The 20,281-nt window shown below is 39.9% G+C and overlaps 1 protein-coding gene across 2 annotated transcripts in view; it reads right to left on the bottom strand.

The window, feature by feature from the left end:
* The window catches only part of igf2bp3 (insulin-like growth factor 2 mRNA binding protein 3), a 47,586-nt gene extending 27,902 nt beyond the window's left edge, over positions 1 to 19,684 (bottom strand). Inside the window, exons 1-12 of one of the 2 annotated variants that reach the window (XR_008648896.1) lie at positions 19,637 to 19,684; positions 17,281 to 17,344; positions 14,311 to 14,580; positions 13,178 to 13,312; positions 11,937 to 12,059; positions 11,122 to 11,257; positions 9,801 to 9,923; positions 5,193 to 5,312; positions 3,609 to 3,683; positions 3,345 to 3,476; positions 3,154 to 3,267; positions 607 to 3,046 (exon numbers count right to left, since the gene is read on the bottom strand). Coding sequence is in view for 1 of the 2 variants with exons in the window: in XM_033974888.2 (XP_033830779.2) it covers positions 2,903 to 3,046; positions 3,154 to 3,267; positions 3,345 to 3,476; positions 3,609 to 3,683; positions 5,193 to 5,312; positions 9,801 to 9,929; positions 11,122 to 11,257; positions 11,937 to 12,059; positions 13,178 to 13,312; positions 14,311 to 14,580; positions 17,281 to 17,344; positions 19,637 to 19,676 (1,482 nt within the window). In the remaining variant the exon portion in view is untranslated. Of the gene's footprint in view, positions 1 to 328; positions 3,047 to 3,153; positions 3,268 to 3,344; positions 3,477 to 3,608; positions 3,684 to 5,192; positions 5,313 to 9,800; positions 9,930 to 11,121; positions 11,258 to 11,936; positions 12,060 to 13,177; positions 13,313 to 14,310; positions 14,581 to 17,280; positions 17,345 to 19,636 lie in introns of those variants that run through there. The other variant, XM_033974888.2, reaches the window with a different exon arrangement.
* Positions 19,685 to 20,281: the final 597 nt, after the last annotated feature.

Genomic DNA, 20,281 nt, shown 5'->3' with positions numbered 1-20,281 from the left:
TTTGATTTGAGGTTATGTTTATTGAATTTAAAACCAACATTTTGCATATGGTTTCTTTAGTTTGAAGTGGAAACGTGTATTTGGACCTTCAATTTTGACAACTCTGACTGGTCTAGGAGCGGTCCATAGTGAAAAGGGTTTCAAAGGTAGTCTCATCTGGACTCCTCATGCAAGACATTTCAGTTGCCATTGGTCTGTGAAAGTATTGGAAAGCTAGTTTTCAGCTTCTGATTGCGTGACTGAAGAAAAAAGGAACTTTGCATGTTAGAATTAACACAATAAACTGATCTAAACCTGAACATTTGAAAGAAAAGACAAAACACAAGCTCAGAATTAGAATTTTTTTATTCATTTAGAGGCATTTGACAAGTGTGGAGCTGTGAGGGGCACAAGCATGGCTGCAGGGGAGAAAGTCCAGATGAAGCAGAGTCCACCAGCTAAGCACCTGTCACCACAAGACTGGTCACCTGCCAACAGCTAAGCACCTGTCATCACAAGACGGGTCACCTGCCAACAGCATAGCACCTGTCGCCACAAGACCAGTCACAAACCAAACAAAAGCCCGGCTCTGCGATTTTCTACCACAGAATTATGCAAAAAAGAAACACGCTATTTGACCTTTTCACCACAAAGTAAAAGTTCAAATACATGGAAGCCACACCACTAAAAAGAGAAAGCAGAAAGAAAAAAACCCATCCATTATTTTCCTAAATTTCAATTAAGAGGATATACAACACCGGCAAAAGAAATTTTTTTTTTTTTGCAAATTTTCTTACATGATTACTTAATTGTTCATATCGGGGGAATAATGAAGCCTAAATTCTAACCAATACAAGAATGCCTCTATTTCAAATATGTCTCTAAGGAGGTAGATCAGATGAATTTTTGGGAGGGGGTAAACGGTACACTGCAAAAAAAATTAAATATTCTACACATTAAAATGACTTGAAATCACAGTTTACATCTCAATTTGAGTAGTTTTGAATAGATCAGATTAAGTCTAGGTTACTCAAAATATTTGGTTTAAGACTTTTTGTTGTAATAAGGCAAAATGATCATCCAGTGGACAATGAAATTTTCAATTTTTCCAAGTAACAAAATTCCACTCGAAAATAGAATCCACTGGTAGATCTACTCAAATATCTTTACGTAATCTAGGTCCAAAATACAAAAAAGAATCCAATTAAAGCTCCTCAAATTAAGATCCTCAATGTGTCAATTTGAACTGATGGAGTCATTTTTGCAGTGTAGGACTTGTGCCCCTCAGTGTAGCGCCCCCTGGTGACACGACTGAGGTATGGAGCGCTGAGGTAGAGCGTTTTCTACTGTGGAAGCGTGGACATACTAAACAAAAAAAAAAAAACCTGTACATTCGGATTCTGCTAACCAAACTAAAAAAACATTATACAAGCACTGCAAAAAACACCAAATGCCTGGGACATTTACAATGACTTCAGTTAAGAAAATACTTGTCCAGTTTTAAGTAGTTTAGGCTGTTTTCAATGTAGTTCTTTGAGCTGCTGGTCACGTCTGACTTTTGGTTTCAATAGATTCTTGCCTTTAAAGTCATTTTTTAATGACTGGGGAATAAGAACTTAAGTACATGTGCAACAAAATTCCACTTAAAAAAAAGTTCCATTGGTAGATAACTTTGTGTTAAAATCAGGAGATAATCTCAAAATTTGCTAATTCCAGGGTTTACGAGTGTAGTTTTTTAGTTTTCTGAATTGAAGTCATTTGAATCCCACAGGTTTGGGTTTTAGCAATGAAATCAGGCTTTAGGATTCTTGTCAGCTCACACAGTCCTTTCCCTGTACAGACGACATATTGAAACCTGGGGATACATTAGTCTTAAGTCTTTCTCATCGCACATAACATAAACCATCTCCTGCTCCGTGTGACTCCCTACCCTCACCATGCAGTGAACCTCATGAGGACCGGGTCAAAGCCTGACCGCAGCCCGCAGACGGAAAGTAAAGTACCAAGGATGTCCGTGTCAAATCAAATGGCACTGGCTGAGTGATGTGAGAGAGTGATGGGGCGGTGGATCTGCACGGCTCCAGGTGCAGCCTCAGGGGAAAAAATGAGGTCATTTTGAGGCCCGACTCCTGCAGCGCGGGAGCTCCAGACTAGGTCACATGGCAGCGGACCTCATTTGAATTTTTTCTTAAAAAAATAAAACTGTTCAAAGACTATCAGCTTTATAAAGTATACAAAATACCACAAAAGCAAAATAAAAAAGAAAGGAACTTTTTTCCATATATAGAATCATTTTCTTTTCTCTTGAGGTACTCGAGCCTGAGGTAGTTACGTAAAATGCATATTCAATTGCTTTTTTGTGGGCAGCAGCAGTTCGGCACCGTTTCCCCGAGTGTCAGTCAGTGCGCTGCCCTCACCTCGAAATATATATCATCTATGTATATAGGTCTATCTATAAAATGCATCCGAATTTATAAAATGCCCCTATTATCACGAAGAAGACCCTACCAGAGCCCTGTGCTCAAACTAAGCTGTCCCCAAACATGGCCCAACCACACCGAGCCATCCCTCCCCCCAAATAAATCTCTATAGGTCCAGCCAGGACCGCCATCGCCATGCCTTTTCCACAGAAAACTGAGCAGAAAGCTTCAACCACCATTAAACACTCAAGAGAAACTAAAGTTATGTGAAGTCTGCCGGGGCCAAGTGCCACACCAGGTGAAGGGTATTGTCCGTGTGTTTGTGACTAACTGAAAAAGGGCCCCCGTGGGGGTGGGGCTAGGGGCCGGTCAGAGCGCAGGGCGATGGCACAGGAGCCACACACAGTTCAAGTAGGAGCCCTGTGGGCAGGGCCCTGTGGGGAGGGCCTCTCCCTGGTCTGACAGCTCTCCGGTCATGTTGTGCAGTCTACTCCCCGTACCGCTCACTTCCTGCGGGGCATGGGGGCCTGTGCGCCGGGACCTGGAGGCTTCACCTGCTGTTGCTGCTGCTGTTGCTGCTGCTGCTGTTGTTGTTGTTGTTGCCTGCGCACCTGAGCCAGGATTTCCTGGATCTTCCTCTGAGCCAGCTGCACACAGTTTTGGTCCTCAAAATGAGAATTATGTATACTGATGACAGCCTAGTGATTAGGCTCTGTCCTTTAAACTTTATAACCATATAGAAGACTCCACCCACCTGGCAGGCAAAGAAGTGTCCGGTGATCTTGACCACTACCTGGTCATTCTCGTCGGGTGTCTGGTCTCTGGGGACCACCACCTCTGCACAAGAGAGGTTCTGCAGCTCTGTCACCTGCATAAACAGACATGTTTACAACTGCTCCACTGTTGAAATTGAAGCTAATCCAGCGTTATTAATGCTAGTTGTACCGTTTTGCCGCCTTTCCCAATGACCCGGCCAGCGGCGAATGACGGCACCTTGATGTGTGCTTCCAGCTTCACCTCCTCTTTAGGTCCAAAGAAGTTCTCCTCCTTTAGCTTACTGAAGATCCGGCACTGAGCCTGTACAGAGAGCAGGGGTTTAGACAACAGTAAACTCCATCTGCGACCTTGTTAGTGTGAGGCCTCAGTGCCTTGTGTACATGCGGGCAGGTCGTGTGTGTGTGGGCAGGTTGTGTGTTGAAGAGACAACACCTTAAACTGAGCCTCTGGAGGTCCCACTATGATGACATTCCTGTGCTGGCACTCCTTTGCTTCTGCGGGAGCAATCTGGGAGAGAGCACAGTGCAAAGGAAGGTTAGGACATGGTTAGCTCTGTCACACCAATTACTATATAGACTTAGTGTTCTAACCTTCATATACTGGATGATATTTGTTTGGGCTCAATATTTGTTGTGTGCACTTTTTTTAAAATAACAAATCTCTCCATTATTTCAGTTATTGAACCCTCTATACTAAATCGTATCGCATTATAACGTGATTTTATGGCTAATTATCGCTTCATTCTTGCATTTGTTAGAGTCCATGCCTTTTAATGATACAGTCCATAAAAAATAAAATAGTGGGAATATCAATATTCATATTTTGTAGCAATAGATCGTGCTTCAAAATTTAACAAATTTCTTATGACGGGCCTAGACATGGTTAAAGGAGGAGTGGGCGATCTCCAGTTGAGTTTGGGGCATCTAGCTGGAGGATTTGCACATGTGCATACAATGGTACACAAATTCCTTCTGGTGACACGTGGGCTCTGCTGTGGTTCTAGGGTTTCAGTTTTATTCAACTTCATGTCCTTTTCTGTCCCTTTCTGCCATGTTCAGAACACACAGTGTATGAATGTGCATTGTGTTCTGCGTCCTGATTGGCTAAGGGATGTCATGAATGTCATCGCTGTTGGCCTGGGCTAGCGGGATGAGGTGGAGCCCAGGCCACTAACGAGTCCTTTTCACGCAGTACAGAGCCCATTTAATGCCAGCAAGGGCTGGTTTGACAAATTTCAGAAACTCTTTAGACTCAAAAGTGTTTCTCTGCACAGAGACGTTCTGCCCTCAGAAAAAGACACTACAGCAGAACGGCACCTGGACGAAGAGGCAGGGTCAGAGGAACTGAAATACTATCAATCATTTATGTGTCCAACCTCGTAGGTTGATCATTAAAATTAAATTTGTTACAATATTTCTAAATGCTGTCATTTTTATTTACAGTATAGTATTTGGTTTCGTTTTATAATACTGTGCTTTTAAAAAAAAAAAATCTAGGAAGGTTTGAACTTTGAGAGTGTTTAAACAAGAGAGAAATGTGAGAAAATGAAAGTGGTGAGGGGTTTTACAGCCATATATATATATATATATAAAAATTGTAAAAAAATAAAGCTTTTTACTTCGTGGATATCGCCTATTGTGGGTTATTTTTGGAACACAACCCCTGAAATAAATGAGGGACCACTGTACACAAAATTTAATCTGAGATTTAAGTCATACTTTTATGTTGTTACTTCATCAAAAACATTACCTGGTGTGTTTTATTTCATATGTTTGAGTAACCTCTATCATTAGTCTCTTGGACTTAAAACAACTGTTATGGATATGACCAACTTAGCCTCCATGATGTCTTTGTAGCAATATTTACATTTTTTGAAACGTGGATGTTCCATTCATATTTCCCATAGACTTCTGGAACTGAAACAAGCAGTAACTGTTGAGTTCCACTGAAGCATGGATTGAACACAATTATCTAGAATAGACAAGTAAATGAGGTGAAGTGCAGTAGCCGTATTACCTTGATGGAGGCTCCGGCGAAGTGCGATAGCTGTTTGATGTGCTGGCCCTGCTTCCCGATGATGGCCCCCACGGCATGCGCTGGGATGAACAGGTTCACCGACTCTGACTCCGGGTGGGCCTAAACAACAACAACACGACATTACCACAACAGAGCACCAGGCTAGCAGGCAGGCCTGTCACAATCAAATTTTGATGTACGATATATTACTGAAGAAAATAGAATATAACTGATAATACTGCAACTAATTATGCCACTGATATAACCCTGAAGTAGAATTATCCCCCCAAAAACATTTTAAATGTACAAGGTTAGTAAAACTGCAATAAATAAGTAGCAAAATGAGCACTTAAGCACTTGAACAACAACTGTCTCACTGACAAACTACAGCTCAAATCAAAAAATTTCCCCAGTAGTACAAAGAAAGTACCACTATAAATATTGACCCCAAAAATTGTCCTTCCATCTAATATCCTGAATGATAACTCGATATAGTAATTACTGTGCCGCCTATAATCGTGCCAGCCCAGCAAAGCAGCAGCTCACTCCACATCATAGAAACACCCACACTGGTGCGACAGATCAGCCATATTCATCAAGTGTTCACTAATAAATCCTGATGCAATCCTGAACAAGCTGTAGCACATTGCTTTAAAAGACTCACTGATATTTTTGGACAAACTAAAACACTGGTGCCAGAGCTTACTCCACCCACAAGCAAAAACTGCAACAAAATGGGCAGTGCCCTGAGGACAGAGGACGGGGCTGTGAGTGGGACAGGCTGTGGAGTGTTGACAGCTGTCAAACTATCCAACATGGTGCAGACCACAGCGAGAACCACAGCAGATATTTGCATTGGAGTAGGCCTTCCCTCATTTCCAGGCACCACTGGGGATCATCATACTCAGCAGAGCCGGTACCGTCACAACCTCTGCTTTGCCTGGGCCAGGGCTGCAGTGACAGCTCATATGCTAGCATTGCTTTAGCCAACAGCTAATATTCCATCATATCAAGCTGCAAATGAATGCAGCACTTTAGGCCATTTTGTTATGTAGCCCTGGACTTTTGAAAAGCAGCTCAGCGTCCTCTACGGAGGACAATTTGAAGCATGTTTGTTACAATACCAGTTTGTTCTATACCAAACAACAAGAAATTTTATTCACTTGTATTTTACTTACTATTGTCAAACATTCGTCACACAAGTATGCTTAGGCTTTTTATATCGGTTTTAATATCACCTCAGTAACATTTTTGTGGTCCTGTAATCTCTATACAGGTTAGCTCAATCACATTATTTAGCCAAATTGGCCTCTTTGAGCGGAGATGTGAAAGTTATTTTTGTACTTGATTGGACCACAGAAATTCTATGACAAAATAATTTACCCCTGACACAAATGTAATAAAAGATTTGACCAACTGCTGTGCTGCTACAGTGAGCCACAGAAAGCCTGCACATTGCCATCAACCTCCTAAACTACTGTAAACATGGGATGTGTACATTGCTTTTTACAAGATTCTGACCAAACATTGTTATTTTTATGCAACTTCATTATTTATTTTTGTACATTTTTTGTGAAAGGACACATGCATGAATTTAAATATGTTGTAATGATTATGATCCATCTGAACTTGAAGAGAACATCCTCTAAAAAAGCTAAATAGCCTGTGATATAAACATCAGCCACAGAAGAGCTGCTGATGAGCCAGTGAGTGCAGACTGTCTGGGTACAGCAGGAACCACAGGGCCGTTTTCAAAGTCCTCTTCAGTTCACAATCTGAAACAGAACATAATTTATCAGTACAATCACATTAGCAACACATTCTGCCATTCAAATACAATGCTTATTAAGAGTGAAGCGACACCACTTCAAATAAGTCTGAAAGTAAAAAGTCCAATAGCATCACTGGCGGGCCAGTGTATAATATTGTAACCTACAAATATTCTATTGTTAAACTGTATGGTTGGGGATTATTATGTGTAGTATCCTGTATAATAATTGCTGGGTTTCTGATGACATTTACCTGGGTTGGGATGTTTGGCCTCACTGAAATCAAGTCAGTAAAGGGGTCTTTTGGATCAAAGCTGTCCGGTAGTCTAAAAATTGGCCTACAATTATGCTGGGCTCATTATGGAATAGTTCTCAGTTCTACAATGTACCATCAGCAGTCACATTTGTAGGAAGACTATCCAAAGTTCTTTATGATCCATGTCAATATTTGGTCATCCCCACAACCCCATGTCCTTGCCCCAGCCAAAACTCCATTATCAGGCACAACACTATAGCCCAGAGAGAGAGCCCATAGCCCTGGGGCCACAGTGTGCTAGCCTTTGGTCTGCACTTTTAAAGTGTAGTGTTCCGTAGTGTTCCGTGCACCTTACCAAGTGTTGGCCAGGTAACAGACAGCATGGAGCAGTATTGTCTCTTTCCCAGTTAAAATCAGTAAGATAGTGTTTACTTCTCTCTATGCACCAGGGCACATAGGGTTTCCACTTATTAACAAGTAGAAGTAACCACTTTTACCAAAGCAGTTTACCATGTGAGAATTAGTAGTTATTAGTAAGAAATGCCATTTGAAAGAAGGAATCATGTCTGAGATTTAGCTTTTAGTACACTCACCTGTAAATAGTTTCTTCCCTGGGCGAAGCGGTCGAGTCTGTGCTGAGCACCGAGGAGGGACAGTCAAAAGTACCGCGGGAGAAGCAAGTTTCAAACTCTGCTATTCATCGCCATTCAGTTGAAATGGTGACTCCAAACTCCAGCAACAGAAGAACATGGACTGTACTCTGCTTCCATCTTAATGTTCAATTATCCACAACAGATCTGTGAAGTCGTCTTGGTCAAAATTGTGTTACTTGGAAGCAAACTGCCAACAGTGAAATTCATATGTGCTGGCTACAGGACAAGTTTGCTCTAAAATGCCACAATACGGCCAAGAATGTTTTAAGGAAAATAAAAATAAATAAAATATAAAGTCTGGTCTTATACAATCTGTACTAAACTGCTTCAATGTTAAGTGCACTTACTATAATTGGACAAAATGTTTTGTGAGCTTTGGACATGTAGACAGACCTATACTATAACATGGCTTAAAGTTCTCAGTTTCACCTTGTGATGTTGTGTACTGGTAGTTCAAGTTAAGAGCTACCTTTTATCTTTATTTTATTAGAGATTGGATGATTTCAGCCCAGGAATTGCCAAATGATTATAGTGAAGGTGTGTAGAGTTTAAAAAACACAGTGGAGCATTATGGTATGTTTACCAATATGGTTTTGATGAGGAAACATCTTTAAAAAGGGGCCATACTGTGCTATATTTTGATCCATTTCAGGATTAGCGTGTCATTTTGTCTCTAGAATAATTTAACATTAAATCATAGTACTTTATATTGCCATGTGGCCTTATTTGTGTAACCCCTCAGTCATCCAAGTAGGTTTCATAGTGGTCCATGAGTGTATACTAGTCTATGCATCTTATACTTGCTCTGATACAGCTCAAGATCATTCTAAAGTTATTGAGGAAAGGTTCATTTCCGTCCTGTGAATGGGAATTTTTTAAAGTATCAATACCTGCTCAAATGAGCATCTGTTTCGATACAAGTTTTAGTATAGATTAACATCAGATTTTTTATACTTTTGCCAATGTCACATTTCCATACAAAGTTGCTTTTTCATAGATCACAAATGCAGCACTATATAAATAAAACCCCTGTTCATGCCTCTACGAATAGGAGGACAGTCAGCAGGCAAAGCCGTGCAGAGCTGCGCAGAGCCAGAGTTGTGCGGGGGGACTTACAGAGAAGGGCTGGCTGCTGGCTGCCATCATAGAAGGCCACATAGCCCCCTCCCCCACATAAGGACTGCACTACAAAGGAAACACAGGTCAAACTAAAGGTCGCTCCATTGAACCTGTCCACACCTGTCCAGTGAGAGAAGCAGTCACTCCATTTCCCCACACTAGGGACCCTGGATAACTGGCCTAGTCCAGGTTAAACCAATTTATCAAAATGCATGTATGATTGATGTGTCGTGAATTGAATCTCAAAGATCTCAATAACATCTAGGAGAAGCTAATACATACATCACGCCTGCTGCATGTAGCATAACATTAGGCACAGTCAATTAGAGGCATTGAATTGCATGAGGTAAGAAACAGCCAAATAAAAGACATGTAGTCACTCATTATAGATCAGTAACGATGACAAACTACAGTCCCTCCACTGTGGATACCGTAGCTGATCAAAACATGCGCTGAAGTCAGAGTAAAAACTACGAGAGCTTCAATGTGGTCATTAATGCTGCAGAGCGCAATTAACTTGTGACAGTTCATGTCAGAAAAACAAATGTGATGTTGCATATCCGTTTTCAAAAGTGTTTGCATCTGTAATTGCTGAAAAAAATCCATCATACACAAAGTTTTAGTGCTGAATCTAAATTACTGGAGGCTCCTGAACACCTTGTAGGGGGCCATTTGCACCTATTCAGTTTGTCTGTCCTGCATGTAGACTGGAACAAGAGCGGTCCAAGACCATTTGGATTAGGTTGTTTAATGCACTCTGGCTTCTCTGTACATTTAAATGTGAGAGCAAATTGAGGGGGAATAGACTTACTCCGAATGCGGCATGTCCTCCGTGCGCTCCAGGAGGCATGTTGGACATGGAGGGGCCCATGCACGGGGCCCCTGGAGGGAACAGACCCAGGGCATTCAGGTTCAGGCCTGGAATCATCGTCGACTGTAGCTTCAACACAAAACACGCACAGTTAAGCTTCCTGAAATCCACCAGAGGGCACCAAATACATGCTACCCTCTGTGGATATGAGAACATACATTGTGGGTAGATTACACAGGCCATGCTTGTTTTTATGCTTCAAGTCTGGGTTCCAACTTGTTTGCATTGGGGGTGGAACGAGAAGCAATATCCACAAAATTAGACGCGTGATTTGTCTTGCCTGTTCTCATGGACCCAGACTAAAATAATTCCTAAAAAAAAAAAAAAAAAAAAAATTGCGAGTTTTCCAGTTATGGAACCACCATTTTATTTATTACTTTTGTTGTCATTCTAGTACTGCTTTTTGGAGCTATAAGAGATTCAAGTCACCAACACGTAACCCTTTTTGTTCAATCCAATTGTGGATTTTTCTCCAACAGGAGAAAAATTTTACAATCTTGAAGCAATTTCATTTTACAAGATTTTGTGGCACAAGATCTTGTCCCATCCCTAGTCTGCATTCATGCGCTTTTAGCTCAAAGTCGCGATTTTGATGTCACCAATAATAAAAATGGAGCCCGTTCTTTAACAGCTTTAAATGGATCTAACCAATACGATTTGCTGATCGCCTTCTCAAAAGCCAAAACACTACATTTTTAATGTGGTAAATGGTAGAAAACAAAACAAAGTTGGGTCTTTCTTGAGTCAATCAGTTGTCATATGAGAAACTAAATGCATTTAATCAATAAGCTCAGGTGTTTAGTTGACTATGGCCCTATTATCTTTAGTTGACCAAGAATTTCTTTAAGATAAATTGACATGTCCTTCTGATTGATTAGTTGACTATAAAGGTGACATGGAAAAAGGTCTTAAGCATGTATTGGCCATGATCTAACCTTGTAAATGCACTCAGTACCTTTCTGTATAAAAAGTAATTTTATAAACTAGCATGCAATTGTAGTATTCTATGAAGTGCATTTATATGGATAAAGGCAATTGAAGATTTGAGAGTGGACTGTTTAATGTACTCTTTACCTTAAATGCTTATTACCTAAATTTGTTGACTAATCTGTCTATGGTGTCTTGGTCAAACCATAATGTATTGATTCATTGCCTCCGTATTGAGAAAACATCCGATTTTGGTCAGAAAAATATTTTCTCAGAATTTCTACTGTCAGGGACCGTGTGATGACCAGTACAGATATGTTGGACATGCACTTACACTCATGGCAGCCATATCGCTGTCGTAGGACTCCCGCACCTTCTTCATGATCTCCTCCTGAGCTTTGGTGCAGTTTTCAGTGGTGCCGTGGACTGTGACTGTTCTCTCAGGGTTGTACATAGTCAGATCTTGAAGACTTATGGGGTGTAAAAAAAATAATAAAAATACGTCATCATCAAGTAGGGCTGCAAAATTGATTAAAAAATGGCAGCCTTTACGATCTGCTAATTGTGTCCATTCAATTGTGAAGTATCAAATTTAATTTTATTCTGCATAAAAACCCTGGAGGGGAGATCGACCAGTACATTTTTCCATGGCCGATGCAGATTTGGAATCCAGAGCAACTGATGGGCGATGAGCTCTGCTGATATTTTTGGGTCGATTTATCATTTTCCAAAAATACATTTTAAATAAACATACCATATATACTTTTTACCATAAACCTATAAAGAGCTGTGCAGTCACATTTTAGGCAGTTATCTCTTCACACTAAAGTGTTCAAATAAAGTTTATTTGCGTTGCTTAGGCAGCATTATCAGCCAAAACTTTAAGGCCAATAGCCAAGATGTTAAATAGCGCATATCAACCCAATATATAGTCGCCCTGTCCTGTAGTTTGTCGTTTGAGCTGACAAATACAAGCAATTCAGCCTTTTTGTCAATGTTTAAAATGTGACTAGATTCTTACAAACCAATAGCAAATCTAACTGCAATGCCTGTCAGGAAAATCATTTAGATAGATATTTTTCCTAAAAGGTTCAGCCCAATCAATTGTACTTTGCCACTGCTTGGGACTGTTAGTAATGTGATACTCACGCAGAAATTGTGATTTGTGTGCCCGTGTCCTGCTCGATTTTCTTCAGGTTGCGGCCCTCCTTCCCAATTAGGCGCCCTACAAAGTTGTTGTGCACCAGGATCTTCAGGGGAACGTCCTCATTGCTGTGAAGAAAGGGGGAGTTTGAGTGAGGATGTGGCTCAAAAGCTGCACTGAGTTAAGACAGCAGGGGGCAGCAGAGGACACAGTATGAGGTTAGATGGACCCCATACATGCCACCTTTGCTCTTCACAAGTGAGCAAGGAGATTTAAATAAAACCAAGTAAATGTGTGTCTCTGTATATGACCCATTCATTAGTTCATTGTCTAGATTCAGTCCAGCCCAGGCTATAGTTTGAGTCTTTTGACAGCTCTGAAAATTGTACATTTACACACGGCCAAGTTTGATGAAAGGGAATTTCAGAAGCAAACCACTAACTCCCAGTTGTGACAGCAGGGAGTAGACATGTACAGATACCACTTTTTCCAAAACGAGCACAATTACTTCATTTTGAGTCCTTTCAGCATAATAGTGAGTGTTTTCTTTACCATGACCACAGACTAGAGCTGGTTCAGCACTTTTAATAGGAAGTATAGCATGTCCACAGTGGTCAGTGACAATGAGTCACAATGCACAATCAAAGAGCCATCAGCCCCACTTAGACACATCAGCCCACTGCCATCATATCTTTTGTGAACTAAAACCCTTCAAGCATCTCAATGTCCAGAGCTCAATGCTCAGCTCAAAGGCGAGCCTTGAGCATAAGATGCAGCGCAGAAACGGTGGTATTGTCTCTCGATATCAGAAGCACACTGACGAGTACAAGCACCTGGTATCTGACCCATAACCAATATAGATATTGGTACAGCCCTAAGAGGGAGTTTATAGGCGGATGTCTAAAGTTGTAATATTCTTAACAGGCAAGGCTCAATCAGCTGTTTGGATTCATCACAATTAATGATCATTTAAATACCATTATTTGGTTACTAAATGAGTTATCCAACATAATATATGGCAATAAATAGCAACGTACATGCAATAAATGATACAGGTAACAAGTTTTTGATGATAATCCAAATGAAGCTGAAGTGACTGATTTTTTTTTTTGTGTGTGTGTCAAGTATTACACTATAAAAAAGCTCAGTGTGAGAAGCATAACTCACGACTTTGTGTCCATGGTCTCCGTGTGTGCGCGGAGCAGGACTCACAGCTGTGTGTGTGCGTTTGCAGAGCGGGACTCACAACTTTGTGTCTACGGCCTCCTTGCGCATAATGTCCATGATGATCTTGCAGGCGGCAGTGCAGCCCTCAGGAGTGGAGTGAATAGTGATGGGCTTCTCTGCTGCTCCAGCATTCTCTTTCCTGTGAATGTCAATCCTGAACACAAGACAATACTTAAGTCCTAAGGAAAGTGGAGGGATTTATACATTACCAGTCAAATTTTATGTTTTCTTAATTTCATGACTTTCTACATACAGATTCTCACAGCCATCAAAATTATGAACAAACATGTCTGGAATTTGATAAACAAAAAGTGTTTAATAACTTAACATATTTTAGATTCTTCTAAAACACTCTTTGAATCAATCACTCCACTTCCACTAATGTACCCCGACATGGGACAGGTGTGTTGTGAAAACCACTTCAGGAAACTTCATGAAGCTCCCTGAGAGCAATGCTTTGCAGCACAGTTGACAAAGGGTGGATAAACTTTGAGAAATATGACTCTAAATACAATTTATTTTTTACAATTGGGTAACAATTCTTTGCTGCATAATTTTGTACATCTTAATGTGATGTATTCAGTATCGACATAAAAAATGTTTGGACACTCATTCAGTGTTTGACTGTTGATATAAAAGAGAAGCCATATCTATATTATGACACTAGTCACAAAAACCATTTGACCCCCCCAATCAAAAAGAAAAAACACTTGTCTTTCTGTGTAAATGCTGTACAATACTGTCCTGCATTTACACACACACACACATTGAAGTTACTTGAATGTGTCTGTAAATCTTGAGTGGATGTGCATGGATGAGTAATGTAGGGTTGTCAAAAATTAGCTGCTAAATTAATACTAAAACTAGTATCAAAATTCACAGGACAGAAATTAACCTTTCCTGAATAGCTTTAGAATGATTTTAAACTTTGTCTCCTGAGCTGTATCAGAACACCATGGAACCCATCTGGACGACTGACATGGACAGAGGGATTACGCAGATAAGACCACATGGTAATATAAAAGTACTGGGATTTAATGTTGAAAACCACAGTCTATTGTCTAAATAATGTTAAAATTAATTAATTAAAATTTCAAACTATTTGATGCCACAATAACGTGACAACACTGGTCTAATATACATTGGACTCACTTGGAATGCGTCTGCTTGGTGATGTTGCGGATGGTGCCTCCCTCTTTGCCGATAATGGCTCCTACAAACTGCATGGGCACAGACATGCGCAGGGGCATGTCAGCGTGGCCTTTGGGGCGTGGGCTCATGCCGGGCGAGCCGGAGCGTGGCGGGCCCCGGGAGTTGAACCCTCGCCTGTTCCCAGGGCCCTCAGGAGCGTTCTCGTCGGGGATGTAAGACACTTTGAGAGAGCAGTTCTCCATCATGGCACAGTTGAGCTTCTCAATGGCCCTGCGTGCACACACAAACGGGGATATGCAATGCTGAGGGAGGTTACACACTGACTGTACCTTATACTTATGTTGAGATGTGCGTAGGTCAGTGACGTGAGTCTTTACGAGTCTGATCACCTCCAGGACTGTTTCTTTGTGTTGCGGAGATGGTTTCGAGGTTTTCAGTGAACGAGATCATTTATACTTATTCAATGTATCAACAGAGTTCAGATACCAGAAGTATTTGTCACCTACTCATTTTATTGACTCTAGTTGACTAAACCTTTTAAATATTGTGCTATCACACACAAAAGCATTTTGTATAAGAACTAAAACACCCGTAACACCACCTTCTGGATGTGGCACGTCACCTGCTCATTCCATGAAAATGGAAAGTTAAAACCACACTTTCTCCATGAAGACATAGATGTGTTTTATGTGAATGTTCCATATTGTGTAATGAGGAACATTTCCATGGAAACAAGCAGGAGGAGTCAGGTTTATGAAGATGCAAGCCCGCTCACATTAAGGATGCATGTTTTTTCCATGTTTTCCAGTGCAATTAACTAAAATAACTTAAAAGCATGTGTTTTTCATTTTTGTGTTAGACCATGGGGCCAACATCATGTGACTCTTCTGAGGATGATTGCAGAGTAGTCGAAACATGTCAAGGTAAACAAACTAGTCTGTTAGATGAAACAAAGTATTTAGTGGGGCTTTAAAGCATGACTGTTACTTTCCATAAAAGCAGTTCAGAGGAAATCAAACCAGCCCCAGACTGTTCTCCAAATACAGTCTATCCATTTCGGTATTAAAAATATCATCATGCAGACCTGACTGCAGCGCACCGTTACGGTCCTAAGCCTTAAAAGTTCCTTTCATTTGTTAGTATTTGCTTATTTTTACCGTATTCAGACTATAGGCTGCTACTTTTTTCCCCCCACGCTTTGAACCCTGCGGCCAATACAATGGTACAGCTAATTTACAGATTTTTACTGGCCAACGGTGGCATTCTAGCAACAAACGCAAAAGTGAGACAGTGGGGAAAGACTATGCGCTGCAGAATTGTTTTGATTTGAACTGTCATTTTGCACATCATGCACACAGCCTAATCAATGGAAAACAAAGAAATGGCTATGATGCAGCTTTTAAGTTAAATGCATTAAAGGAAATAGAGCCACTGCACGCAAGTTTGGCATCAATGGTGTGACGTTGGAGGTGGCAGCGAGAAGAACTTAAGCTTTCGGAGGAAATAATAGCAGATGGCCTGTCTTTTAACAATTGACTGGTGCAGTTTTATTTTCTAAACATGCAGGTATGTTCATCCCGTGTTGGTGCCGTACTGCTGATTTTCAGGCAGTTTGAAAAAAGCACATCTTAAATTAAAACTCAAAGAAAACTCTGTACCGTCTTTCTGTGTAAATATCTCATGTTACAACATAATTGTAACATGAGGCTCGTGTATGTACACAATTGATTTTCTTTTAAAATGTAGCTGAGCCCTTGCTGCTGATTGGAGGACTGTTTCCCCTCCTGGCCAATCCTGTGGCTCACCTGCAGCTGCCTCCCCTACTTAAGGAGATTCAGCAGACCTGTTGAGAGCTGCTGGACTGTGTGGCCAGTATGACATTCTGTATGTGTCCCTGCCATTTGTTTGTCCCCATGTCTAACTGTTTTGTGACACTTACTGCTAGTATTTGTGAGTTATGCATCTCTCATTTTCCTTTGTCACTCGATTCTGTTTGTAGGCTGTGTGACTCGTTTGTTTTTGGACACTTGTGGTTTTGTTTCCGAGTTGCGTGTCCCTTAGGTTTTGTCACTTGTTTTTAATAGGCCCACATGACCAGTTTTGAGACACAAAACTTGTTATTTGTTAGACTTGTTATTTTTGGTTTCTTAGGTTATTTTGTTTAATACATTTATGTAAATATTTTAGTCCACTTTTGTTCTGTTTTTTGTTACTTCCCTGACCTTACACAAGCTGGGTCATTAACACCCACTATACTTCAGCTCTGTCCTACAGACAGGCACAGTGCAGAGGTGAATTACAGGCTCCACTCATACATGCAGAGTGGGGGATGGACAGCAGGGGGCACTACAGGCTCACTAAGCACTTAAACATGACAGTCCAGTGGTCCAGACCTGGGTAAACCAGTGTCAGGTAAATACTGCCCGTTTTTGCCACACCCCTGAAGCAGATTTATCCCCACATTCTAATCTAGTCTAAATGACTAGTAATTAGTTTGCATCTCTACAATATGGTTTAATAAAAGCGAGCAGCACTAAATATTAAAGTGCATGCTTCAGAGTCATAGCTCTCAAATCTTGTATTGCCATAAAACAAAACTTTTCCTACCACTGCAAAGAATGATGCACACAGTAAAGACAAAACAATATTTTTGGGGTGTGTATTTATCATCAACTTCTTGTTCAGTATATGAATTATCATGACTATATCTGCACAGGCCAGTGACTTACCCCCGAGGAGCCGTTATTATGGAACCAACTCGAGTTTACTTTGCCAACGAAGACAGACTTAACTGGACCTTCTGGTGCGATTCCTTTTAACCTTGTGCATCTGGTTTAGCCCATCCAGGCCACTGAGACGGTGTTTAGTCATTTTGGGAGTGGATAGTTTTGCAGTGTTGTTCCCGTAGTTTATGGTGGATTAGCAGTCTCATTACAGTAGTAGTGGTAGTTTAATGGTGGTAGTACTTACAGTCTGGCCTGGTCTCTGGAGGAGTACCGAACATTCACTACCGCTGTCTCTGTGTCCGTGTTCACTGTGGACCAAACATCATGAGATGTAAGAATCTATATTCAAGCACATTCTGGGAAATGTTAATGTCAAATGCAAACTATCACCCATTTATGCATAATTCCTTTGAATTACAAAATAAAAATACAAAAACAATCACATCTCTAGTGTTGGGTATTGTTAATTGACAGGAAGGATTAGGGATGCATCAGTACAGCTGTAGTATCACAATCTGTATCTCACCTGAAAAAGCTGCTGATGCCTGAGCAACAGATACAAGAGCAGATATTTAAATGCGTCAAGGAAATTAATGCCAATTTCAGTCTTTGTAAATCAGTTTTGATGCTTTTGATTTTTAGTTATTTATCCGTCAAGTAACTGCAGAACACAACAGACTTGTATACATAAAAATTGTAACATGACTTTCAGGGCCACCTACGACCAGTAAAAAAAATTACATCAATTTATAGGCCCAACTGGGACATCGACTGAACCGATACCCAATCAACAAAGTTTTCAGTATTGATATTGACATCAGTATCGGATCAGTGCATTCCTTCGTAGGATGTCAAGATTTGAATTCAATTAATCCAGTCTACAAATGGTCAATTTTATTTTTTTTATAAAAATGGGGCTGTAAATAAATGCATTCTGACCATGATAATGAAGGTGTGGGACAAAGTTTCTGAATAAAGGAATGGAAATCTATTGATTTCAGTTTGGTCATGTGTCAACAAATTGGAAAATACAGTACTCCTTCCACCACTGGCAGTATTCGCAACTATAAGTCACTTTCCATAGTTTGGTCGGGGTGCGACTTATACATTTTAATAATTTCACATATAATTTGCATCTGAGTACAATTTCACATCTTCGTTATTGTCACACTGACAACAGTGCGAGGGCTCTCTAGACTCATGTACCAGTATGACAGCCACACGGAAGCAAAAAAGCGCCGCTTCATCTACTTCCGGAGTTGACGGAGTTCAGTAGTGACACCAAGGATGAAGAATTCAATGGATTTAGTGATTTGGAGTGAGATTAAACTTGTTAGCTTGTTTTCATGCTTCAGTCATGTGATTGGCATGTTAATATAAGATTAACAGCTAGACACGTATTGAATTCACCGTCTATGCTTCATGTAGCTGAATAAAAGTAAATAAGTTACGTCAGCGTGCTGTGATTCAGTCTGTTCTCCTTTCTATTATTATAATAACTTACCTTTAAAGAAAATGTCTGTTCTTGGTCTCGGATTTAGGAAAATAATCCCAAAAAATGTGACTTTGTAGTCCAGTGTGACATGTTTTTTTTCCTTTATGCATTTTTTCGCTGGTCTGACCTATACTCAAGTATTAAAGTACCAGATTAAAAATGTAATATGTAAAATCTGCACAAAATAATTGTTTTACTGTGAGAGCTAATAAAGCATCAAATGTATTGACTTTGATAAAGGTGTGTTGAATTTGTTCAGTTAGAATAAAGATTGATTCAGTGGTTTGTTTTTATTTGTATATTTGTTATATTTTTGTTTGCTCAAACTATGACACCTGCAGAAAAGAGTGAGGGTTTATTTTTTAACACTTAAGTAAAATTTTGTTTGTTACGTTTCACCACTGGTTTCTGCTCACGATAATCTTAAGGCCAGTAAGGTATGTCAGTGATGTTGAGATATCAGATACATCTTTAGAAATTACTATATAAAAAGGATACTTTGAATCCACAGTTCAAAAACAAAAAGTTGCAACTTGCATAATTTGCCTAGTGTTAGTGTCATGTCTGTGTGCTAAACCGGGCATGGACTTATTCATAATTTCAATACCTGGCCCTATGACACAAATACATGAATTAGGGAAAAATATCAACTTGATTTTTTTTTTTTTTTTTTTTTTTACAAGCATTGAGATTAGATTTGTGGTTTGTTTTAATAGTCATTTCAGATTAGTTTGAACTGATTCCTAATACAAGAATTACATTTCAGAACATGTTTGTACAGATCGAAACTACAGGGTGAGCAGGAGACATAAGGTTTTGTTGTTTGTGGAGTAAATTATGGTATGTAAAAAACTGGAGCCTTTGATTTGCCAATTTAGTCTATTCAAATTGCAATTGCTCTTGCCCCCCAATATACATGTAGAATTCTAGAGGAATGACTTAAAGGACCTGAAAACCTTATTGGTGGGTCAGTATTCTGTAGCCTTTTAGAACCAACTTTTAGAAAGGGTGTTTGTCAGTTTAGTGAATGATTCTTTTCCCTTTATCAAAACCACCAAACATTTTACAACCAAGTATGAAAATGCCATGTAGAAAGTGTGTTTACCTTGTTCGCAGCTCTCCACTGTGCCATACTCCGCCAGCATACTGTCCAGCGCCTGCACACACACAATTTGGGTTAAAGGACAGGCCTTTACAGTGTGGGTCGAAGTCAGTCTACATGGGGTCACTTCAGTTATGAAAATGGAGTGAAGAAAAACTTAGCTTTTCTGTTTGTGTTGAGGAAAACTGCAAATGTACTATGGAACAATATACCAATTTGAGCAGGTATGACTATAGTAAAAATTAAGTATTCACCTGTGAAATGGATGATATTGGATTTATACAGTGATGGAAGTACTTTTACTTTAGCAAAAGTATTTTAGTATCAATTAAAAAAAAAAAATACTTGGAGAAAAAAGTATTTTAGAGACTGGTGTTAAAGCTTCAAATGCAGTGATTTTGATAATGATTTGTGCAATTGTTCAACACATGTTTAATCTTAATGTCTGAGCAAACAAAAATATACAAATTATGAAGTTACTAAATATAAACCTTCCGCCTTTTCAGCAGGTGTTAATAATCAATACTTTTACGTTTCAGTCCTGTTAAAAATGTAGAAAGTACAGATACCTGCTCTCAAAAGTAAAAAAGTATCCAGTTTAAAATTGACTTGAGTATAGACTATACTCAATATATAGAGTATAGATGC

This window comes from Periophthalmus magnuspinnatus, chromosome 11 (assembly GCF_009829125.3).
Source record: "Periophthalmus magnuspinnatus isolate fPerMag1 chromosome 11, fPerMag1.2.pri, whole genome shotgun sequence".
NCBI classification, from domain to species: Eukaryota; Metazoa; Chordata; class Actinopteri; order Gobiiformes; family Gobiidae; genus Periophthalmus; species Periophthalmus magnuspinnatus.
The sequence above is the reverse complement of the archived record's forward strand: the minus strand, read 5'-3'. Positions and strand labels throughout refer to the sequence as shown.